The sequence below is a fragment of the Protopterus annectens genome, chromosome 2.part1, assembly GCF_019279795.1.
Source record: "Protopterus annectens isolate FY-2018-M chromosome 2.part1, PAN1.0, whole genome shotgun sequence".
NCBI lineage: Eukaryota > Metazoa > Chordata > Ceratodontiformes > Protopteridae > Protopterus > Protopterus annectens.
In genome coordinates, this window is record NC_056729.1 from 1,182,111,503 (window position 1) to 1,182,137,404 (window position 25,902).

At 43.3% G+C, this 25,902-nt stretch overlaps 1 protein-coding gene across 1 annotated transcript in view; it reads left to right on the plus strand.

Moving 5' to 3' along the window:
* KIF13B (kinesin family member 13B) overlaps nt 1-25,902 on the plus strand; it is a gene marked incomplete in the record, with an annotated part of 3,953,176 nt that overhangs the window by 3,035,470 nt on the left and 891,804 nt on the right. Inside the window, 1 exon segment of the mRNA XM_044062707.1 lies at nt 14,846-15,022. Within this exon segment, the coding sequence (XP_043918642.1) occupies nt 14,846-15,022 (177 nt within the window).

The following is a 25,902-nucleotide window of genomic DNA, read 5'->3' on the forward strand; positions in this document are numbered from 1 at the left end:
TTTGCACACAATTGTGTATTGCCATTAAGGTTGCAGACTCTACATGTACCACTTCATCCTTATCAGAATTGTAGGAATCAGTAGACTTCGGGGGGAAGGTCCCTCTTTCTTTTCCTTGAGAAATTCCTGTAGCAGGTGTTTTGGCAGGACTATGCTGCTTGGCTGTCACAATATGTACAAGATCCTCAGCTAGACTGACTATATCCTGTTGATGGACCTGGTGAGAATGAGATTCAGAAGGCTTAGACTGTGATGAGGTGGATAGAGCCGCCTTGAGTTTGGCCTTTGACTTGTGTATGGGTGTGGTGTCAGATGTGTTAGAGTCAGGCTGTGGACAGGTGGCCATGACCTGCACTGTGTCCAGTGATGACTCTTTTCTGTCCTAATGAATTGCATTCTCCCTTTCAGAAGACCTGGTGTAAATGTCTGACGCCAAGGCCTGTTAAGTGGCCTTGGACCTAACTAATGACACCAAGGATTTTGACCAGTATAGATGTTGAGGATGTTATATGAGACTCCAAAAGGGTCTCAATAGAAACCTCAACCTCACACTCAGACATTGGAGGAGGGGACCATGAAGATGTTTCTCTTCCTTCGACTGTCTTGAGTTTGAGTATACTGGCGAAAGACAAACTATTGTCGTCTGCTATCATGATGTGCTTAGAAAACCTTTCCTTCCCTTTTAGAAAAGGGTTGAAGTCAGTATGACTAGTCAACAGCATACTGCGTAAAGGCCCCTGTTGCTAAAGATTCAGCCCTATTCTTAATGAGCACAGTGGGGGCAATTGGGCACATTGTGCTCAGGTCCAAGACAAAGAAAATGAAATCTTGATGTTGCGTTTGCTTTCCACTCTCGACAAGTATTACACTTCTTAAACATCTAATGCACCTTGCTACAAGAGCAAAAAAGTGTTCCTCAGTGGGGCATTCGGCTTTTTATGTTCTCTGGCATGGACCAGATGACAGATTCTGTACAATGGATTAGTCGGGCACTGATGGCAAGAAAGACCTGAAATCATGGATGTGGCCAACAGCCCTTATACCCAGACATCCTGATGTCAGGGAGAGGGCATCCACCATCGCTGTTGGAGATGAGAAAAGTCTTTTGTATTTGTCATTGCCAAGGGCTTCCGCAGCAAGGAAATCCTCACAAAAGCATGGTCCTTTTTTTTCTCTCAACTAGACCAAAGAGGAAGGAGGACTAGAAGGGACAGACAGCAAAAATAACAGAAGTGATGGCAAGCTGACCAGAGAACCACACTTAGTGGTCTAGAACTCAGAAAGCCAAAAGAGATTAGGCGTGATTCAGCCAGGCACATCCCTGTTGCCCCAATCTCCACTCCATCAGACCAGCTCTTTATTTCCGTTTCTAAAGCCAAGCTGGGCAAATCTCTCTCAAAGGTGACTTTAACCAAATTTCTCCCTGACTGCATTTCTTTTGTCTACAAGGAAAACTGATTGACCCTTCATCCCAATAGATCTGTGGCCACATCCCTTACCTTCTGGTGTAGAGCTTCTATATATGACATTTGCAGAGCTGCCACTTGATCTAACACTCATACCTTCATTGCTCACTGCAAATTGGACATTATTTCTAGAAAGAGAGCAGCATTTGACTCCTCTCTACTCAGGAATATCTTTCCTTTAGGACCACCTTTGGGTTTTTGTAGCTGAGGACTCTAACCCATTGATTGAGGAATGGGTGAACAGGACATCAATTGCAAAAGTTGTGTACTCACCATAACTATCCATCTGTGTTGTCTGTTTTTATCCTTTCTCAACCTCTCGCCCTCCAATCCCCTTTTTACTTAAAAGTTTTTATTTCCTGGTCTACTAGTTTGACCTGAGGGAATGTTATATTGGCTGACCATTGATGAGCTCCAGTCTTTTCCTACTCCTTTTTTTTCCTTCATGTGTTCTAAGTGGGATTTTGTTAGTTTTTATGGCATTTTTATGCTTTTTATAGGTACTGTAGACGGTGGTGTAGGCTGAAGGGAGGGCAAACTCTATCTGAGGTAGTTCTAGCTAGACAGGAGCTTGAGGTACAGAGCCAAGTCTTTAGAAGTGGCTGAAGTCAGATCCAAGACTCATCTGTTGAAGAAGATTGAAAACAGACAACACAGGTGCATAGTTATGGTGAGTACATAACTTTTTTATATGATGTCTCTCTCATTCCTCCTCACAAATGGGTTATGGATTCGTCCTGGGAACCGACTCGGCCACATTTCTTCAGACTAGGATCCAAGTCTCGAGCTCCTCCCACTACCCAGAATGCCCTGCACTCTAACCTACTCAGATCTCTTTTGCCTCCAGTCGAATCAGACATGGTCACCTGACTCTCGAGAATTTATGGCAGTTTCCTAGGTATCTTCTTCACAGATAAGTGTCCTTTTTCTTTATTTCCTTGTTTTAAATTCATCCCATGCCCTTTTTACAGTGTGAATGGAGTTTTCTCTTTTGCCTTTTCACTCTTCCTTTATCTGATGCATTTCCCTCGCTTTGGGTAGCTGTTTCTTCCATTAGGCTCCCCTTTTACTTTCTCTTTCACTACAAAAAAAAACCCTCCTCCTTTTTAGTGTTTTTCTGCCTGTCTGGTTTCTTCTGGGTTTCCCCTTTTGTGTGAGTATGTAAAGTTTCTTTTATAAGTTGGTACTAGGGTATCGGCCCAAGGGCCTATACAAGCCTAGCCATAACAATTCCCTGGCTATTTCTTCCCACAATATTTACTTCCCTAGACCCCTATCTAGCAGGGCGACTGATGTGATCCCCGGGGTAAATTTCCTATCTCCCATCCAATCATCAAGGTTCCTTTTGAAGAGGGGCAAAGAGGCACTCTGCTTGACATGTATGGGCAGTCTGTTCCAGAGTCTGGGGAGTCTCTGGGTCAGGAACCTATCTCTCCAGCATGTTTTGCTCTTTGTGATGACAAGGTTTAGATCCCTGGAGCGTGTGGCTCTGAGAGATTGAGATTTCTTTAAGTGTAGCATGTCCAACAGCTCTGGGTTTGACATGGTCTTGTACATTAAGCAGAGATTGCCTCTAAGTAGACGATATGTGACATAGTATAGCTGGAGTTTTTGTAGATGGTCAGCATAGGGCATCTGCTTTAGGCCTGTGATTCTTTTAGTGTGGTATTTCTGCAGCCTTTCCAGTTGTTGCAGATGTCTTGAGAGGTACATACGAAATGGGGCATTGTATTCTATAATGGGTCTAATGAGGGATGAGTACAGTGGGACAATGACCACCTTTTTTCTGGATGAAAAGCCCCTAGTGATGAGGTGTGCCACATAGAAGGATTTCCTGACTGTTGTGGAGATGTGGTTATCGAAGTTGAGACCACTGTCCACCTGTGTCCCTAAGTCTCTTATCACACTTTCAGTGTTTAGTGTACTGCCACCTGTTATAATTCACGGGTACATGTTTTTTTCCAAAAGTGGATAAGTATACATTTCTTGGCATTGAGCTTGAGCCCATGGCTCTGGCACCAAGCATCTGTATCTGTAAGGCCTTTTAGTTGAAAATCCACATCATTTGGGGATTCAGTAATGGCTCTCAGTTTGCAGTCATCTGCAAACTTGGTTAGCCAGAGTCCCTTAGTGTTGGCCTGTACTTCAGAGAAGTAGATGCCAAACCAGAGCAGTCCCAGGGTTATAGCTGACAAACCCTCTGGATTTAAGTGGTGCTCGGAATGCAGACCTACATTCCTGCATTCCGATGCACACACTTTGCTTTTGGTGCTTGGTGCAGAGCATCTGCGGGCAGCCTGTTCTATTTGTGAAAGCTTTAACCCCAGAGCTATAGCCGACCACAGAAACAAGTTGATTTTGAAGGACCCTTTGCCTCTGGCGTAAGTGCTTGGAGACCAGTCTGAACAGCCTGACTCAGGATAGGAATGACAGGCTCAAGTCTCTGACCCAAGGGAAGTTGGCGGGATGGATCATGGCTCAAAGGGACCGGATCCCTGTGGGTTGAGAGTGCCTTTTCTACCACAAGGAACGCCAAAGGGCATGAAGAATCCCTCCCCAACTCCACCAGAGCAGAGGCTACAGAAGAAGAGAGGGCCTTAATCCCTGAGCCCTGGGTCCTTGGCAGACTCAGACTCAAACTGTCCAGCTCTGAAGCACAGAGAGGAAGAGATTGCTTTGACAACATAGGAGCCAATACAAAATGATGTACTCACCATAACTATGCATCTGTGTTGTCTGTTTTCATCCTTTTTCAACCCCCTGCCTTCCAATCTGTTGCATAATCTATGCAAATTATGCATATATTTCTATAGTATTGTTAAACAACAATCTTACTGTACAAAACTGAACACATTATATGGCAAGTATAAGTGCCAAAAGTTTGTGCTTTAATGTTGAATATAAGGTGCCACTGTTTGTTTACTTGTATGTCGCTGAACACGTGTGATATTAATGGAGATGTAGAAACTATTGCTAATCTTTATAACTCAGAATTTATTTACATTACTTACTGTGCTTTATCATTCATTTATTAACACCCATTACATCATACTCTTCTCCCAATGCAACAGCTTCACAGTACATTTCTGCATTATTAAAGTAAGTATGGAAAGGTAATGTTTTTCATAACTATTTGCAAGTGCTGCTTAATAACTCCAGACCTGTATATCCCACTCTGATCATTTCACTTACATGCTTAGCAGATTGTGTCAGCTTATAGATGTCCTCTTGCTGTTTTATGTTTGTATGCATCTGTCCTAGAACTTAAGAAAACATCCCATGAGTATCAGGAAGTCTTTTGTTAAACAGAGATTGTGCTTTCCTGATCACTGTACTATTCTAGGAAGTACTGAGGAAATAGAAGTGTAGTTGTAGCTTTCTTGATTATATCAGATGCAAACTATGCTAGATATTGCATCATTCCTAAATAAATACAAAACTCTGTAATGCTTTAGTTGTCTTCTGGCTCTGGCATTTCCGTTCTGACTTTTTCTGTACCTTACTTCAGTCCATCTAATGTGAGACTATATTTTGTGTATTTTAGACTTGCCAAACTCACATTTAATCTATTTAGCAGCAGTATCCGTCTTCTGTTATGCTGTTCTTGCGATTGACATGAAACTGCTGGATCATCATTTAAATTTACAGGACCTTCCAAATCTTTATTAATCTATGAAGCAGCTTTGAAATACTTCTGGTGCTGATAAAATTCCAAACAAAAGTCTGAGGAAGTTGTATCTTCCTAATGGTACATAGGGTTGGTACTAGGCTCTTCCTAATGGTACATAGGGTTGGTACTAGGCTATCAGCCCTGGGGCCTATACAAGCCTAGCCATAACAATTCCCTAGCTATTTCTTCCCACAAAATTGACTCAGTTTGGAACTTTTTCCATCTAGCATTGTCTATCAGACTCTGGTTTGTATCATTTCTGGAAGTTCACATTTGGCATTACTTGGTTCACTCTTTCATCTGTACGTATGTAATGCTGTCTTTTGTTCAGCATATTTAGACCTTCCGTATATATACGGATGTTAATCTGAGCTTGCTTCGCAACACTCTTCATACAGTTCACCCATTCTAACAAACTTCCTAAAACTATAAGTAAGGCATAGTCATGAAAGGATGTTGTTGGTCTGGATGTTTATACAGCCATATGACTGTTGCTGCTCATATTTACTCTTTGCCTTTACACTTTTTCAAGTATTTGTTTTAACATTCCTAACTTCTCATAAACTAAGTGACTAGGAATATTAAGAGAGTTACTGTCTTTAAGTACTACAACCTGAAACAAGGACATCTACTTTATATTCATGTCAAAAGTGTTTGATTCTGTGATTTGATTTGGCGCCTTGAATGTTACACATGTTCACACGCAGCTCTCTTTACAGTGCCTCTGAGCATCAGTTCTTCAAAAGTATTTTTAAAAATTATATTCTTCACAAGTATCCAATTAGTTTCTTTTTGCCTTTCTATTTGAGTTCACATTTTGTTTTGCATATGTCTCATTTCCCTAATTTATTCTTTTGCTAGAGTACTTGTAATTGCATTTACTGTACACACCGCCATATCCGTAATATGGTCAGGTCTGTTTCTTTTAATAATCTGCCAGTATGTGTGTGTTAATCTTTTTATCCCTTATTACGTGTCCTCCATGAGGGGTGAGAGCTGGTTTCAGGAGGCCATCTTCCAGACAGCCATGAGTTTTTTTTTTTTTTTTTATCCTTCCCCAACAGCTAATCTGCACACTTGCAGATGCAGACACTTGTTATGACTCTTCCTGTGAGCATGTATTTTCCTGTAATGAAAGCTACCATATGAAGCTGAGTTGGCAAAGCCACGCATGCATCAAAGCTGTCTGCTGCATGCTATCCACTTTTCTGTCCAGTTAGGTGCCAGTGTTGCAGTTAACTAAGCCTCCTCTCTTTGCATAGAATGGACAAGCAGGCTTTGGCTTCTTATTCCTACACACAACCAGTCTGGCTGCTCTGGCACCACAGCTGCAAATTATGATTAGGTCATAGTCATGGTTTCACTTTCCCACACCACAGATATGTGGGACCTGTTTGTAGTCTAATAATTTCTTTTGCTGAAGACATTTCTGTCTCTTATTAATGAATCATCCACTGCATCAAACTCACAGACTCGGGCTCAGATATTTAGAGTGCAACACAAGCAACAGTTCATAATTTCTCTAGGACATTGTCTACATAGGAAGAAACAAATGATGAGCTATGTGTCCAGCTCTTCCTGGGCTTATAACAGTGCCTGAACTTCTAATTGTTGCTGTTTTGTCTTTCTCTTTTGTAAGGAAATAAGAGTCGAATAATTCTAAGGTGCTTTTTCCCCTGCTAACATTCAGAAATATGATACAGTGCAACTTTTCACGATTTTCAACTGTTTTACTTCCAGTGAGGAACACATCAAATTTTTAGTCTCATCTGAAATATCCTGCCTGGATTCTGGAGCCCAGACTGGACCTCCTATCTCATCCATCAGGGAATCAACATCTCAGTCTGCTCACCTTCAGACTGACCCCTTGTTTTCTCCAATTCCAGTAATTTTACAAAGGTCCAGGCTCACTTCCTGTTGCATAGTTGTACCTTCCCAAAAAGCTTCTACTAAGAAAGTGTACCAAAGCAAATAGAAAAGATTTGCCATTTGGAATTCCATCGAAAATATCAATCCTTTCTGAGCTCGAGTTTCAGCCATCCTTCTCTTTCTTATCTCTCTCTTCAGTGAAGGGGCTAGCTTTCCCGCCATAAAACTTGCGATGTCATCCAGATCCAGTTTTCATAGTGGAAATGCTTCTGGCTCAATTGCTGCATCTGAATTATGTAAGGCATTCATGGAAGGGATTTTTCTGCTTAGACCTTTGATAAAAGATTCTACTCCGCTGTGGGATCTCACTGTTATTCCTCAAAGCCTAACTCAAAACACTTTGAACCAGCTAATGATTGCAAAACAAAATTCTGTTCTTGGAAAACCAACTTTTTGGTAGCTGTCACATCAGCAAAAAGAATTTCTGAACTTCAGGCCTTATCTAAACCGCCTTATATTATTTTTCATAAAATAAGAGTATCCTTCCATCCCATCTTCTATGTCTAAGGTAACCACAGAGACTAATATTAAGCAGTCTGTACAGCTGCTATTCTTTTCAAAATTTTCTAACAAGGGCGAATATATTTTGCATCAGCTTGATGTTCATAGACAATTATGGATCTGAAGTAGGAGATTCATTTGTCAGCAACCTGTGGGTATGGATCCGATATCGGATCCGAACCGGCATGGTTTATACAGCTATGGATCCGAGCTCCTCCCCTCACCCATAATGCCCTGCTCTCCCTACATGACCTCAGATCTAGTTTGCCACGTTCATGGTGACAGCTTGATCTTGAGCTCCTTCAGCTAAGTGAAAATTTTGTATTTTACTAAGGGTTTTTTTATCTATTAATAGTTCCTTTGTGTGAAAGTTTTAGGTTTCCCACCCATTTAAACTATTTTTGGTTAAATTACTTAATATTTTGTAATTCCCTCCCTTCGCTGGTAGCGTAGTTTGTGTGTGCGTGGTTTCTTTGGGGCCTGTATTGTGACTGGGTAGTTAACTTTGGTTAACTTGTTAGTTTTATTTTTTTGTTAAAAAAAAAAAAAAAAAATGTCTGAAGCCCCAAAGGCGATATTCTCGAAATGCTCCGAGTGTGGCCATAAGCTGTCCCCTGCGGATGGCCACACTTGGTGCATTCGATGCCTTGGGGTTGAACACCTCACTTCTGGATTTTCAATCTGTGCAGGGTTCAACCCCAGGACATTGAAGGAGTGGAGGTCGAAGCTGGTCTTGGCGGGACTTTTGCCCCCGGACTTGGCTTCGGCCTCCGCCCCGTTGGTAGTTACCGCTCCTGCGGTACCTGCCCTACCTGCTCCCGCTCCTCCTCCCGGGACTCAAACTCCCTCTACGGGTTCGGAGGACAGGGAAGCTAGGAAGAAGGACCGGAGAGAGAAGCACGACAAGCGGCGGGCCGAGACCTCCGTCTCGGCCCCGCTGGCTAAGCAGGCTTCTCCACCGGCCTCTCTAGCTACTGGTTCTCCTCCTTGGCTCCGGTCCCCAACCTTTTCACCGGGACCTGAGGAGGAGGAGACCCGACCTCCTTCGAGGCTATCGAGGCGGTACTCAAGGCCTACCTCGGTAGCCTCTTCGAGGTCGACTTATAGTCTTTCTGACGCCGATCTGGACCGGATGATGCGAAGGTTCATCCAGGCCCAGATGCAGATGGGAGTGCTCCTGCCTCCCCCCCCCCTGGGGGGGAGCTCGACCCCTTTTTTCAAGCCCATAGCTCCTTCTCCGACCCGCTACCCGGGTTCGGAGCGCTCGGAGCCGGGCAGCTTTGGAGCCGGGGGTGGGTCGGCTCCGATAGTACTGGCTACTTCGGATCCGACCCTGCCCTCGAGTGTGTCTGATCCGACCTCTTGGAGCCTTGGCCCGAGTTTCGGATCCGAAGGACTCGGTGTGCCTTCGGCGCCGTCCGTGTCGGAGCGCACTGGTCCCTCGGATCCGAGGGGCTCGGCGCCGGCTCCGATCCACTCCTCAGATCCGAGGGGGAGCCGACTGTCGGATCCTTTGGTCGAGGCCAGCTCCCCTTCGGCTCTTGATGTAGTGGAGAGGGCTCTGTTGAGGGCTTCCGGACCCCAGGCACTTGCTTCGGCTCCGTCCCGCACTCCATCTCCTCTGGGTCAGGCTTCCGTCACCCGGCCACTGGGACAGCCCGTTCGATACCCCAAGCAGTTCCTGTGGAACTAGACACTGCTTGCAAGGGCTCCTTGGACAGCCCCCTCCGAGGAGGCACCTCGCAAGCACATGTGTAAAAGGAGGCACATAGACTCCCCCGAGTCTTTAACTGAAGACACAGACTTGGAGGAAGGGGAAGGCTCCCCAAGATCACCCCCCGAGGATGTCTCCTTCGGAGACATCATGGAAATGCTTTGTATAAGAGGTGGGTGGTCTGCCCCAAAGTCTTCTTCGGACGAGTCCATGTTCTTGGAGGCATTCGAAGCGGGCCCGTCTACCTCTTGGGTGTCCCCTCCTGCCGACCCCCTGGTGGACCTTATTACCACCAGGGTGTGGAAGGAACCGGACACCGTGGAGCCAATCCTCAAATGGCCAGACAGGATTCTCAGCCCCCCTGCTGACCGTGCCCACTGGAGTAAGGGTCCTCCGGTAGATGCCATGTTGACGGCAGCAGCCACCAAGACAGAACTCGCCCAGGAGAGTCCCTCAGTCCATCCTCTGAGCAAGGAGTCTCGGATGATGGACCGCTTGGGGAAGCGAATGTTTAGTTCAGCGACCTTCTCAGTGAGGGCGCTCAACTATCTGGCACATGTTATTAGGATGCAGCGCGATCTTATTAAAGAATACGCTGCATCCCCCCCAGAGTCCATGTCGGAGGAGGACAAACTCTTGCACTCCACCCGTATGGCCACTCTTCGGTCCGTGACAAATACCTCTATGCGGTTGCTTTCCCATGCTACTGAGGGAGTCGCAAGAGCTGCAGGAGTAGGCCTAGTCACGAGACGTCAGGCCTGGCTCCACCATTGCGATTTCACGGAGCCCTTCAAGGCGTCTTTCGCGAACGCCTCCTTTGATGGTTCTGCCCTTTTTGGCAAAACGGTTTGCGACACCTTGGTCCAGAGCGAGAAGGACGTGAACACGCGGTCTGCCGTCGGAGTCCGCTTCTCTGTGCCCCAGAGGTCCTACTCTAGGAACCAAATGGGCCAGAAGAAGATGTGGTTCCGGAAGTCGCAGCAATCCCAACCCGCTCCGGACAACCAGTCCTTCCGTGGCAGAGGAGGACAGGGCGGACGCTGCCCCAGGGCCAGAGGGGCTCTCAGGAATTTCAGGTCCAGAGAACCTTTCTCTGAGCGGCCCGCGCAGCAACCCTGAGGGGTTGCCCGACTGTTCCACTCTGGAGGCAGTCGGGGGACGTTTTTCGGAGCACCTAGCGGCATGGGAGTCCATAACAGCAGACCGCTGGGTCCTCCGTATTATATCTAGAGGATAGAAAATCCCCTTTCTTCACGTCCCGAAACCAAAATCCTTCCCCGACGTTCCACCCGATCAGAGGGTGGCCGCTTCAGCAGAAATTGGCTATCTGCTGAGGAAAAGAAACATCCAGCCCGTCCCCCCAGACCAGATCGGATCAGGGTTCTACTCCAGGTTCTTTTTAGTGCCAAAAAAGACGGGGGACCTAAGACCCATTTTAGATCTGTCCCTATTAAACCTGGCAGTTCCCAAGGAGAAGTTCCGGATGGTCACTTTACTATCTATCCTCCCCCTTCTGGGAGAGAATCACTGGATGTGCTCTATAGACCTTAAGGATGCGTACTACCACATACTAATGGACAGACGGTCCAGGAGGTTTCTTCGCTTCCGGCTGGGAGCCAGTCACTACCAGTTCAGGGTCCTTCCCTTTGGTCTCACCACAGCCCCCAGGGTGTTCACCAAAGTATTAGCAGTGGTTGCGGCCCACCTGAGGCTTCAGGGGGTGCAGGTCTTTCCGTACCTGGACGACTGGCTTCTCAACGCTCCAACAAGGCATCTACTATCTTTGGCAAGAGACTCCTTTCTTCAGCTAGCTCCCTGGCTAGGTATCACAATAAACGTAGGAAAGTCCAACCTGGCCCCTACTCAGCTGATAGATTTCATAGGTGCCAGGTTAGACACAAGGAAGTTAAGAGCCTTCCTCACAACTGACAGAATTCGGAATCTACGACTCCAGGTGCGGGCCATCCTCCACTCCAGCTCAGTTCCGGCGGAATTGGTCCTGAGGGCACTAGGGTCCATGGCGGCAGCGATTTCTCTTCTCCCGCTCGCCCGCTTGAACATGCGGGTACTTCAGTGGACACTTCAAGTACAATGGTCGTACCTTTCTCTTCCCCTGCATCACCCCATTGCAATCAGCAAGGTTTGCAAGCGGTCTCTTTAGTGGTGGCTCCATTCAGAGGATCTCCAAGGAGGCCGCCTCTTTTGTGCATCTCCCCCTTTTGCCAAGTGACCACGGACGCATCTCGCCTCGGGTGGGGGGGGCATTTTGCGGGACGGACGGTCCAAGGCACGTGGAATGACTCAGAGACCTCCCTGCATATCAGTGTTCTGGAGATGAGGGCCGTGCTCTTGGCGTTGCAAGCACTGCAGGCCTTTCTTCCCCTGGGAACAATTGCGATTAAATCAGACAACATGTCAGTGGTCTGGTACATCAACAAACAGGGGGGAACCAGGTCTTACCCATTATGTCGGGAAGCCATGAGAGTGTGGGAATGGGCGATCTCCACCAACCGCTTTCTCATCGCAATGCATATTCCGGGTCGGTCCAACATCCTTGCGGACAAGCTCAGTCGCACCATTCTCTCCCCGTACGAGTGGGCTCTCAATGCTCAAGTACCGAAACGTATCTTCGCACAGTGGGGAACTCCTTGTTGCGATCTCTTTGCTTCTCCCTTAAACACCACGTGCGACAGTTTTTTCGCTCTAATCTCTCCACCAAGGGATTCCCCGAGAGATGCTCTTGTGCATGCTTGGCCTCCCGGTCTTCTGTACGCATACCCCCCTCTGCCTCTGATGCTCCAGGTTCTTCAGAAAGCCTCTCGGTTGGGGTGCAGAATGATCCTCATAGCCCCATTCTGGCCTCGGCAGATCTGGTTCCCTTACCTAAGGTCTCACTCAGTGAATCCACCTTGGATTCTAGATCCCATCCCGGATCTGATAACACACCCATCGAACCTACCATCTCCGAACCTGGACAACCTGAAGCTGACTGCTTGGCTGCTCCAGTTCCACTCCTAATCAGGACTCCCGGTATTTCATCTCCCGTTAAGGCTATCCTGGTAGTGGCGCATAAACCCTCTACCAGAAAGACTTACCGCAGTAAATGGAAGCAATTCTCCATTTGGGCGGAGCGGCAAGGTCTAGATCCCTTCACGGTACCTCTTCCCGTGGTCCTACATTTTCTCACCACTCTTTTTAATGATGGCGCCAGTAGTTCCATGGTCAAAGTTCAGCTAGCGGCCATTTCTCATTATCATGTTGGTCATGACTCTGGGCCTCTTATGTCTGCCAAGTTATGTAAAATCTTCCTAAAAGGCACCTTTCTGCTTAGACCCCTGTCAAGCAGGCAGTTCCACCATGGGATCTTTCCTTGGTTCTTCAGGCCTTGACCGCTCCCCCCTTCGAGCCTGCGGCCACTGTAGATCTAAAATTCTTATCTCTTAAGACTGCATTTTTAGTAGCCATTACTTCAGCCAAAAGAGTTTCGGAACTTCAAGCCCTTTCCATAAAGCCGCCTTACTTGATCTTCCATCTGGACCGTGTGTACCTCAGGATCAATCCCTCGTTTCTTCCTAAGGTAGCTTCGGAAGCAAACATTAATCAGTCCATCAACCTCCCCGTTTTCTTTCCTAATTATCAGAACAAAGGCGAGTACAAGTTGCATTCATTGGATGTTCACAGACAGCTTCATTTTTATCTTAACAGGACAGCTGGTCACAGGCAATCCGATCAGTTGTTCATTTCCTTTGCCAAATTCAATCTGGGTAAACCAATTTCCAAAGTCTCCTTGTCACGATGGACTTCCCAGTGTATTCTATTAGCTTACCAAGCTTCTGGGAGGCCCGCGCCGGACGGAGTCCATGCTCATTCAACCTGGTCTGTTTCTACCTCAGCAGCCTTTAAGGCTAGGATACCTCTGGATGACATTTGTTCAGCGGCCACTTGCTTCATCTCATACCTTTATTTCTCATTACAAGCTGGATATCACGTCTAGAGGTAGAGCATCCTTTGGTTCCGCGGTGCTCCGGAATATCCTTCCATGACGGCCGCCCAAGATTCAGGTAGCTGGGGACTCTGTCCCACAGGTTGCTGACAAATGAATCTCCTACTTCAGATTTAGAAGTTATGTACTTACCATAACGTTCCATCTGAATAGGTGTATTCATTTGTCTGCAACCATCCCGCCCTCCTATCCCCCTGGCCTTGTCAGTTTCCTGCATAGAATGTGTTACCCTTTGATTAGGGTATTTGATACAGGGCAAACTCAATCTGAGGTCATGTAGGGAGAGCAGGGCATTATGGGTGAGTGGAGGAGCTAGGAGCTCAGATCCATAGCTGGATAAACCATGCCGGTTCGGATCCGATATCGGATCCATACCCACAGGTTGCAGACAAATGAATACACCTACTCAGATGGAATGTTATGGTAAGTACATAACTTCTAATTCTACCCTCATGGAACAAAACAGTGCAGAAAGTCTGACCAACGATTTTTATGTTTTTCACCAAACCGTCTAGGCCAAGCAGTCTCCAGAGTTACATTGGCCAAATGGATTACTGACTGTATTTCACTAATTTATTCAAAAAATGGTTTGAAATTACCTTGCCCTCCTAAAGCCCAAGTAACATCTATGGCTATGTCATCTGCTTTATCCTCCAGAGCATTGATTGATGATATTTGTGCCACAGCCACTTGGTCAGAGACTTGTACCTTTGTGACACATTATAAATTGGACATTGTCTCCAGGAGTAGAGATTCTTTTGGTTCGACAGTGATCTGGCATGTCCTTCCTTGAGGTCATGCAAGAGTAGTGTAGCTGGGGACTCCGACCCAACAGTGAGAAGGACATCAGATTTAGAAGTTGTGCACTTAACATAATTTAGTGTCTGCGTTGTCTGTTTTCATTGTTCCTCACCTTCGGTCCTAGCCATCCCACAAACTAGTGGTTCCTAAAGGACCTGTTGGATTTATAGGAACCTTTATGTTCCTGGTTTGAGTCTCTGATTTTGTTCCTGTCTATACTGTCTATCTGGTAGGTAGTAAGGCAGCAAACTTGATCTGAGGAAGCTGCAGAGAGGCGTTATAGGTAGAGGGAGGAGCTCGAAATTCGGATCCAAGACTGAAAGATGCGTCCCAAGTTGGATCCGAGCATTAGATCTTCAACCTAACAGTGAGGAAGAATGAAAATGGGTAAGACAGATGCCAGGTTATGATAAGTACATAACTTCTAATTTTATAAACATTAAAGTTGACCTGGGGAGGTGAGTATACACCACTGCAGTTTCTTTTTCAGGAAAAGAAACAAGCCTTGTACATGGGCTTCTGCATGTTCTTAAGCTAACTGTTCAAGGGACAGTGTGTAGCAGTGAAGATGTTGATATCTGGTCACTGTTTTCCTATTGCCTTTATGTATTTCATTACATAGCCATCCTTGAGAAAGCCTTCAGTTATTCAATTATGTCTGTGTTGATGTAGTGATGTAGTACTTGCAAAGATCAGTGTTATAATGTTTGCTTGTTTCAGCTACAGATGTTAATTTTTTATTTATTTATTTATTTTAACAGGTAAAAGCAGAAGCCTCCTGGGACTCTGCTGTTCATAACTGCCCACAACTCAGTAAAGGAACATCATCAGAGGAGCGTGTGTTCTTGATTGTAAGAGTGTCTGTCCAGCTGAGCCATCCAGAAGATATGCAACTTGTTCTGCGTAAACGCATCTGTGTTAATGTCTACAGCAGACAGGTACTGTGAAATGACTGGGGCTGATCATTCCATTTTATAGCTTTCATTCGTTTATAGCTTTCATTCGACAGAAATATGAGAATTTTACCAGCAAAACACAATCTGAATGTGGTTAATGTATGACGCCTGTTCACTGTCAGAAAGTACTGTGGTACCCTTCTTACCCATGGAATCACAGAAGTTAATCTCTTGAGTTATTAATACAGTTCAGTAATGGATGTCATTGTCATGTATTTGTATTTGTGTGTGTGCGCTTGTGTATGTGTGCATGTTTAGGTAGTGGACTGCTGAAACATTGTTATAACAAGAGTGCTTCCACTTAACATCACTAACATCTGTACTGTTTATTCAGGTAGTTGGCTGTACCTCTGTGTAAGAGTAATACCTGCATTGTGCTGATGCTCCTCCTTTATCACTTAAAATTTACCTCAGTTAATTGCCTCTTAATATTCAGTGCCTTAATCCATTCACATCCTTAATCCTTTGCCTTTTTCATTTGTGAGTAGCTTTTTTTTGTTGGACCTATTCCCACTTAATTTAATAAGTGTTATAATGACATTATTTTCTAAACTGAAAAAAAAAATATTTTAGAGTGTAAAATTACTCCTTAAATCTCATAAGGACTGACATTTACAGCATGTTTTTGCCTTGGGTCTCTATACAACACTGATAGTTGGGAGCACTAATAAACTCAGCAAAGCTTAGTTTTAGTAGACTTAAAACATTTTCCTTTTGGTTTAGACAGAAACATTTCCAAAAAAAAGTGTTATTCTGAGTGGAGCATAACCTTTGCCATGTAGCTAAGTGCTCCACTGCTTCTTTTATCTAAATTGTATTTACCAGAAGAATTTTTGGTTCTATCAGTTGTCAGAGTAGTTAGGACTTTATCAACACAGTTTTAATGCCGATTCCTTTTTTCTGGGTATTTTATTCAACTTAGTAACTTGTCTTCATGGGCTTTTTTTTCTAAGCTCCTCTGCCTTTGTGTGCTTTGTGTAGCTGTAGGTTAGTCTTGGCTTTTGCAAGTTAAATATTGTGTTATTAGGTGAATGTTTACTTTCAGCTGCTATTGTTTTTTTTTGGCATCGGTTAATTGTTGGTGGTGTGTCTGTGTTTATATGCGTTACTGACTTTTTCTTAGCTCCATGACACCATTTTACTTTAGACATGGATGACGAAAGAAAAAAGCCACAGGAGGTGCTCTAAATGTGGGCTCAAAATCCCCAAACTGCCGTGCAGTCATGAAATGTGTGTTTAGTGTCTGGGGGTAGAACATTTGACAGCAGACTGCTAGATATTCATGTTTTTTGGACAAAGGGCCCTTTACAGTCAGAACAGAAAGTTAGTTTTAAAATGTCTTCTGATCCTGACTGAGACGAGAGCAAGTTCCAAGTAAAGAAAAAGAAAGACAAAGATAGAGAAGAAACTAAGCAAAGATAGGCAGATAACAAGACTTTAGGATCAATTCCTAAAAATCCTTTTAGATTAGATCTAGAGCCTCCACTTTCCCTGGTTCCACACCTCTCAGTACACCTCCTGATTCTAGTTTAGGCACCTACAAGGGTGTTCAACCAAATCACCTTCTGGGCATGGGCAGTCCCAGATCCCTTCCTGCCCTCTTTCAGTATCCTCAGTTAGGTCCCGAATGTCTGTCAGGAGTGCATCCAGTTTGGAACTGGATCGCATGATGATGGCTTTCTTGAGGACTCGGACATTAGTGTCATCCCCCCTACCCCTCCCACCCTTGTCCCTGAGGGTGGAGAGGACAAGCCTCATTCCCCCAATCCTTGCTCCTTCCCAGGCCCATGTTTTGAACTGGTGTGTTTATAACTGGTGGCCAGGTGGGAGCCTGAGTCTCTTGTACCAAATGGTGGCCCTACCTTAGCGCCAGAGTTACTGGATCTGTTGAATTCAGTACTCAGGTTTCTGTAGCCTTGTGCACCTCAGCCATTTCAACTTGATGCTGAAGAGACTCTGCTTTTTCCTCACAGCCTCCTTTTGGGGGGTTCCTGTTTCATGGTCTCCGGTCTTCGAGGTGTCAGGGTAGGTTCCTTTCTCGAGACCATCCACATTGTTTGCATCAGATCTTCTCTTTGACTGGAGCCATTCTTCCTTTAGGTAGAGTGGTATCTGGGCCGGGGGGTTCCTCAGATCTTCCAGCCATCTGATTTGCCTTTGAGTCAAGGGAATGATAATTTCATCTCCTGTAGGAATTGCTCATCGGGCTTTACTGGTCACTGTTCAACTCCTAGATATCCTTGCTATGGACTCCAATTACAGAGAGGGATCCCCTCAAGTCTATCCCAGGATATTACATTTAGCTCCGTTCTAGAACATATGTTCATAGGTGTGTGCTAGGCTAATGGCTTTAGAGCCTTTGCAAGCCTAGCCCAAAGAAGTGCCCTGGCATCATGCCACCCGACGTTAGTTCCCAGTGCTTCTATCAAGTAGAGCCGCTGGAATGATCCCCGGGGTGAACTTTCTATTACCCATCCACTCACCAAGATTTCTGTTGAAGTGGGACAGCGAGGTGCTATGCTTGACATGTATGGGAAGTCTATTCCAGAGCATCGGCAGTCTCTGGGTGAGGAACCTCTCCCTCCAGCAAGTTCTTTTGATTGTTGTAATGAGGTTGAGGTCTGTGGAGCATGTGGTGCGAAGGGATTAGGATTTCTTTAGATGTAGCATTTCTGACAGAGCTGGGTCAGACATGGCTTTGTAAGTCAAGTAGAGATCTCCTCTAAGTAGGTGGGCGATATGAGACAGAGAATAGCTGGAGTCTTTTAAGTCTGTCTGTTAGGACATGTGTTTAATGTCTAGGATCCTCTTCATGAGGTACTTCTGTGGCCTCTCTAACTGTGTTGCAGGTGTCTAGTGAGGTACATGCCAAATGGGGCATTATACTCAATGTTTGGTCTAATGAGGGAAGAGTAGCGAGGAGACGATGACCTCTTTCTTCCTGGATGAAAAACCCTCGGTAATGAGATGTGCCACATAGAAGGACTTTCTGACCACAGTGACAATGTGGTGGTCGAAGGAGAGGTTGCTATCAACCTGCATCTCCAGATCTCTTATAACGCCTTCTGTGTTCAGTGGGCTCCCATTGATGTGGTAATTAGTGGGAACTTGAGTTTTTACCAAAGGGGATGATGATGCATTTTTTGGCTTTAAGCTTAAGGCCATGGTTTCGACACCAGTCACTGGTCTCAGTGAGGCCTGCATCACTTGGGGAATTAATAATGGCTCCCAGCTTGCTTTCGTCTACAGACTTGATCAGTCAGAGTCTCTTTGTGTTGACTTGGACTTCTGAGAAGTAGGTGCTGTACAGGAGAGGACCCAGGACCGATCCCTGTGGAACTCCACTCGTGACTGGTTGGAAGTCTGACTTGGAGTCCGCTGCTTTCACACTGTGTTTTCTATCTGTGAGCCAATTTGCAACCCCCCCCCCCAATGATATAGGGGTTAATATCTAGTTTGGTGAGTTTATCAGTAATTCCCGAAGTGAGGAATGGTATCAAAGGCCTTGGCCAGATCGAGGTTGGCTGTATGAACTGCCTTATTTTCATCCACAGCTCTGGTGACTGACTCAAAGAAGTCAACCAGGTTGAGCAGGCATGATCTGCCTTTCACAAAGCCAAGTTGCGTGGAGTCTAGAGTTTGGAGATTTCCTATGGCTTTGTTAATCAGGTCCATGATGATGCGCGCCATAGCTTTACATATCAGACTTGTCAGGCTAATGGGGTGATAATTCCCAGTGTCTGTAGTCGCTCCCCCTTTATGGAGAGGGATGAGAGGCAGTGCACCATTCTGTAGGGACAACAAAGCCTGAGGTGAGACTGACTGAACAGGGCAGACAAACCAATACAGCAAACCCACAGATTTCAGGTTTTTTTTTTTTTTTTTTTTTTTTTTAACTGTTTGTTTACTGGGTAAATGGCCTGGTCTGTTGATCCTTTTCAGTCATGACATGAGCTCAAAGAGCAGAAAATACACCAAGCCTTTCATTCAACAGTGGTATATACAAAATGAGTATGTAGCAAAATTCAGAACCTAGTAAAATAGAATGCAGATAGGATAACTTTAAAATATCTAGTCAGTTTCTATGAGACCTGGGTCTAATGGCTTCTTGTATTCTGATGGTTTGGTTCAGTTTGCTTGTGTTACAGTGGTTGCTGACCAGTCAGTGGCCCCAGCTGATCCAACAGTCTTAGATTTCCCGTCACTATAACCAACACTTGCAGGAATCGTTTACTTTGGTGTATCGGTTCCTCACATGTCCATGTGGGAAGATAATTCATCCTTCTTCCTCACTATGAACCCCTCTTCCAAGAGGGATGCCCAAAGTGTTTGGAATTCCTTTAAGGCCAACCTTCATATCTACATATTGAAGATGATGGCAGTTCTGGTAGCACTGCAGGAACTTCAAGAATTCCTCCCTCAGGATGTGATTTCCATTCAAACTGCCATAACAGTGGTGTGGAAGATAAACCATCAGGGAGGGACCTAATCCTACCCTCTGTGTTGGGAAGTGGTGACTGTGTGGCAATAGACAATGGACTTGCACCAATTTCCGGTGACAATGCACATTCCTGGGAAATTCAGCTGCATTGCAAACAGGCTTAGTAGGACAATTTCATGCGAGTGGTGTCTCTGTCCACTAGTAGTTGCTCAGGTCATTTTCAACCATTGAGGGCATCCATACTGCAGTCTTTTTTTGCATCTCCAGCCAACACCAAGTACAAGTATGTACTTTCAACAACTGACCTTCTTGGGCAATCATGTCAGACACTCTCTAGTCAAACACTGGTCTCCAAGGATACTCTGTGCTTATCCTCTAATTCCCTTGATTCTGAGATTCCCGTAGTGCAATAGCTATTCTCAGTGCCCCTTTCTGGCCCAGACAAATTTGCTTCTGTCTGCACAGGCTTCATCTCAGGAAGCCTCCCTGGCTTTTAGATCTCATCTCTGGTTTTCTATCTCATTTGTCTGGGAAATGTCACTTGGCTGTACTAAATCTAAAACTAACCACTTGGTTTTTCCCTGTCATGGCTTAGGATGCTGTCTGCATCCCAGAAAGACTCCATTCGGAAAGTATACCATAGATAGTGGAAGCATTTTGCTCTCTGGGCAATAGCTCATCAAATTAATTCCTCGCATGCCTCAGTTCCTGAAGCTTTGCAGTTTCTGACATCCTTATTTGTTGCAGAAGGCAGTTTGCAATGACTAAGGTGCAGTTGGCGTCAATTTTTAATTTTCTCTCTCAGCCATATTCTTGTTTGCTGGCATCAAATAAATTGTGCAAAGCCTTCTTGGCAGGAGTCTTTCTCTTGAGGCCACTAGTCATGAAGCCTGTAACTCCTTGAGATCTAAATTTAGTATTGAAGCCACCCTTTGAATCAGCTTCTTCTGTGATATTGAAATTTCTTACTTGGAAAACTCTTTTCCTGGTGGCCATTACTTCATCCAGAAGAATTTCAGAACTTGATTAAGTAGAGCAAATAAGTAATAGGGGTATGCACTTTTCCCTGCCATAATTGTACTTGCTGCAATGACATAACTAGAAGTAATACATTTACACACCCTGTCACAGGAAAGGAATTTGTTTTTTAAAAACAGGAATGAAAGGATCCTGCATTATGTTAAGTACATAACTTCAATGTTTATGCAGATATGCATACTGTATTGTTAAACAAGTATAAATATCTGCAGATTTGTAGTAGGCAGACAACAGGTATCCGTGGCAATTTTTGAAGCATTACATAATCTTATATTTGATACTACAAAGTACAATATATACTGTCTTTGGTTCAAGTTATTACAGCACAAATTCATAATTTGGCATAAAAGTAAACATTTTCTCACTTGCTAACCCCCATTGTATTTGGGTCAGCAGACTTTCTTGACCTGTGTGCTGAACTGTCCTGTGAAGTGTTGCTCCACTGTTCTGTTGTGTGGACACTGCCTGAGATCTTTGCATAAAATATGCAGAAATATATTTATTGATAAACAAGTATAAATGTCTGCAGCAAAGTCGTAATAGTTAGACATACAGGTCGTACACATCAGTGATTCCCCCTTTTACTTAGTAGCAATGAACTTTGTGGGGCCACTAGTAAAATTGAGTAAGGACCATCAGTAAATCCTTGTAATTGATTACACGCCAATTTTTTTTTAAAATGTCCGTATTAAAGTATCCCTTAAGACACACACATTAATGAAAAAAAAAAAGCAACATTTTTCATATTCATGTATTATCCATTACAAATTTTCTTTCATTTTTAACAATTATTCCCTCAAGCATTACACAAATTGCTCAAGTCTTGCATTTCCCTAAACCTTACTTCTCCTGAACATTCTTCTTGTATTGTTACCACAAATTCCATTTATTTCTATGTAATTTGCTTTTTCCCTTTCCTAAAGATCTCACATCTAGTTCTTTTGTCTCCTTTACAATATTCAGTACTTACATTTCATTTTAGATTTTAAGTTCCTTTTTCTAATAGTGTTTTTGACAGCCAGTTGCATTACGCTTAGTAAAGCATTACTGTGCTTAGGCTATTCAGATGCTCTGTTCCAACTCAGAATAACCATTTCCTTAGTTAAAGCCTTTTGCTCATCCAACATTTCTAACGGAGTACTCTGTATGAAATTTTTAAAATCTGCCAACTCTGTACACTCCCAAAAAAATATGTTCCCTCTTACTTCTGTGTCTTCCTTCACACTTGTAGCATTTGCTGTCTGCCTCGGGAGAAATTTCCTGTAGTCTGCTTGGGGTTTAAAAATACCATTACAAACATTTCCAAACCGGGAGCCATACAGATTTCCTCCTGTTGTTTTTTTGTTAATTGCCTTTCCAGTCTATCTTCCCAGTCTTTTCTAATCTTCTCTGATTTATGTGTAGTTATCATGCATTATTTTGTATGTCCTATTACCCTTTTTTCATCAGCATCTTCTCTTTTAGAGACTATTTTAAGACCGTACCCTGCAAGAGTCAGTGCATAGATTGCAGTAAAGCAGCTAGTGATACTGCCTTCTACTGCAGGAATTCCACAAGAAATTCTTACTGACCAAGGCAACCCCATTCATGCCTAGAGTAAGCATGGAATTTTGTCAACTTAGGACATATGTATACCACAGTCAGATAGGTTCAGTGAATGCTTTAATAAAACTTTAAAGTCAGTGTTTTGAAAGGCTGTTGAAATGTATGGATGAAGCTGGTGTCATCTGCTTCCATACCTTTTCTCCCTGTAAGAGAAGTACCCCAAGCCTCAACTAGATTCACACCATTGCAGCTCCTATATGGCAGACTTCCCTGAGGGTTGCAAGCTGTAGCAAAAGAAACATGGAAGGGAAAAGTATCCTTTTTAAAAAGTGTGAATAGAGCGTTTTGCAGACCTGCAATACAGTTTACGAGTCATAAGGGAGAGGTAACTGGGAACATCTATAGAAGGCACAGGAGCTACAAAAGGTATTATACAACAGGTAAAACAGTAAAAGCCCTTAGGTAACATAAAGGATATGCTGTGTTCAAAACCAATATTAATAGCTCCAGCCTTATTCAAGCAATTCCTAGTGTACACAAATGCCTCTGAGGTAAACCAGACAGAGATGCACACTAATGTGTTTGTGTGTGTATATATATATTGGTTTATAATGAATAACTACCGGTGAGTTTGATCGAAGCACAAAACATTGAACAAACTCTCCGGTGATTACCATTAATCACACTGAAATCATAGCAAAAAAAGTAATTACAATTGTAAACCAAGAAGTTACATTTGCGATTACAAAAAGTAAAACAAAAAAATCAGCATATTATGCGGAGGTAAGCTTTACCCCCCCCCCCCCAACAGGTGTATGATATCCTCCCCCACACCAACAGAATTAAGTATACTAACTTATGGTGGCAAAAACCCTTGAATTGTTTAATGGTTAATATAATGAGTTGTCACCATTGCATAATTCAACAGACAGTACCATCAACAGGAAACACCACCATTTCACCATGTGATAAAATGCTTTCAGCAATAACTTGTATAGTGCGCGCACACATTTTATTTAAAACTATACAGACATACAAAAACTAAGTCTGTATAAAGCAGAGAAATACGGAAACCAAGAAAAGATACAAATGGAAATGTTTATGGTAGAATTAAATATGCCAAGGTTACAGGTAGATGAGGCTCAATTACTAATTGTTAGGATAGAAGGAGATGAGATAATTGTAATGTATAACCAATCTACTGGAAAGTCCCCAGGAATAGATTGTATTCCTGTAGAAGTTTGGAAGCTAGGAGGGAAGAAGCTGATAAAGATCAGAAGGTTTTGCTTAACAGAATTTTAAGAGAAGTACCAACATCCTGGAAGAAAGCAGCGATAGCTGTAATACCTGAAGAGGGTAAAGATCCATTGGACCCAGCTTCATACAGGCCCATTTCAATGCTTAACCGTGATTATAAAGTGTTTGTCTATAATGGCTAAGTAGAAGCATTTGTATTTCCTGAAAAAATTATAAGGGTGATTAGGAGGATATATGAGGGATTGGAGGTGAACATTGAAGTGGGTGAGGTCCTTTCCGATAATTTATTCTTGAGCAGAGGAACCAGATAGGAGTGTCCTCTTTCCCCTTTATTTGAATTATAATTAGAACCATTGGCAAAGAAAGTAAGGACTCAGAAATTCAAGGATATAATTGGTATGGTATTCAAGAAAAGATGACTCTCTTTGCAGATGATATTTTTTATACCTGACAAAACTAGAAAGAGACATTACAGTATTGTGGAACTGTTTTAGACCGTTTCAGATCTTTTCGGGATACAAAATTAATGAAGCTAAAACAAAGGTAATAGCAGTAAATTATGTAGCCACACACAAATTCATTCAGCAATATCCTTATTTATGGGGACATGATAAAATTAAGTATTTAGGAGTATGCATTAAAAATGATTCTGGTGTGGCAGCTAAAGATATATAAGGAGAGACTAAGCAAAGGATGATACAAAAACTGAAAAAATGGAAGCTTTGTTACATGGATATGGATAGTAGATAGAAGCAGTCAAAATGTTTTTAGTCCCTTTAGTCTTATATACAGGTCTGGTATATTTTTGTCAACCAGAGGAGAAGTTGTGGATAGCAATTATTAAAGAGCTGAAGGACTTTTTCTGGGAGGGGAAGACAGCAAGAGTCAAGTGAGATAAGCTGGAGAAAGGAGAATTCTGCTCATAGAGATGACTGCAATTAGGGATATAGACAATAGGCAAGAGGGGGCTAGAATTTATTGGAAGAAACTGACAAAGGAACCAAGGCATTGGGAGCAAATAGAGAGAGAAAGATGATAGAGTGGGAAGATGCCAAGAATTTATTTGAACTCCAGTTAGAGATTGCCTTCCCTGTCTAGGATTGATATCAGAGTACAGGCAAAGAGAAAGAAATTGGGGGTCCTAAATGAAAGACTAGCACTGGTAGAGTTTTCAGTAGAATCTGTTCAGTAGAGCATATATAATATTGCATGGTAACTGTAAGAATCAATCAGAGGAGGATGGATTGGGAAGAGAGATTGGATAAACAATTCAAAAAGAATCAATTGGAGGATATGTATATATGTATATATATATATATATATATATATATATATATGTGTGTGTGTGTGTGTCTCCCAAATATGTAATATAATTTAGAAGATTTAGAATTTTTCCTTGGAAATGTTTACATAGATATTTTTATACCCCAAATAGACTCCAGAGAATTTTTCCTCAGGTTGATAGCAAATTTGAGAGGAGTGACAGGGAAGAAGGAGGTAATTGGGAGCATGTTTTCTGGGAGTGCAGTGAGTTGGCAGACGTTAAGGATTCCCTGCAGGATACAGTGTCAGAGATGCTGAGTAGGCGGATTGTTGTGATGGGGGAGATTATTTTTCTGAGCTACGATATAGAATCGGAACTGTCTAGACATTGTAAGGCCTTGCTCTCTCTAATTATGGTGGCTGCCAAAAAAGCAGTTACTAGAAAATGGAAATCAGAATTTAAACCCAACTATATTAGAAGTAATGAATAGTAACAGAGAAAACAACTGGAATTGAGATCTTTAGAAAAATGTAGGAGTAAAGTACAGTGGAAAAAATGGGAATTGTGGGAACAGTACATGCAGGGGAGGAATGATCAAAATTAGGCAGGACTTAAATGAGCTATGTAATGTTTGACTGAAAACGATTAGGTAGATTATAAGTGATGCAACTGGGATTGTGTCATTATGGTTTGTGATGTAAAATGCTTGCAACTAGGATTATGTCGGTGTGGTTTGTTTTCATTTTTATAAATGTCTGATTAATTATGTCATAAGTGATGATTTAATAAATATGTTCCTTATTTTTTTAAAAAAAAGGGCAGGGATTGAATAATTTATATAATGTTGCTTAGGTTATATGATATATAGCAATATTTGTGAAGCATAATGTTTAATTTTAACTTGTTAGTACAGTTTAATTACTTTTATATAAATGTAAATGTGCCTGTGTCACAAGTGATAATTCAAGTAAAGGTGTGTAAAAAATGAAACTATATAAAACCAAAACAAAAGATGACAAGGTCTTACAAACAAACCATTTAGTAAAATCTTAAAGAAAGAACCCCAGTAAAGCTAGAGTCTTAACTGTGTAATGTCTTAAACTGGCTGTAGTGGAGACCCGTGGGATATATGCAAATGACCCGTTAAAGGCATACCAGTGTTTCAGCTTCATGGCTTCTGAATGTCCTTGACATTTTACTTTCACTCCAGCAGTGGGTGTCAGGGAGTACATACTCCTGAAGTATTAATGTGTTATTGCCGTCAGAGAATGGCTAGGTTTTAGTAAGGTGATCTATAACCGTAACGTCACAAAAAAA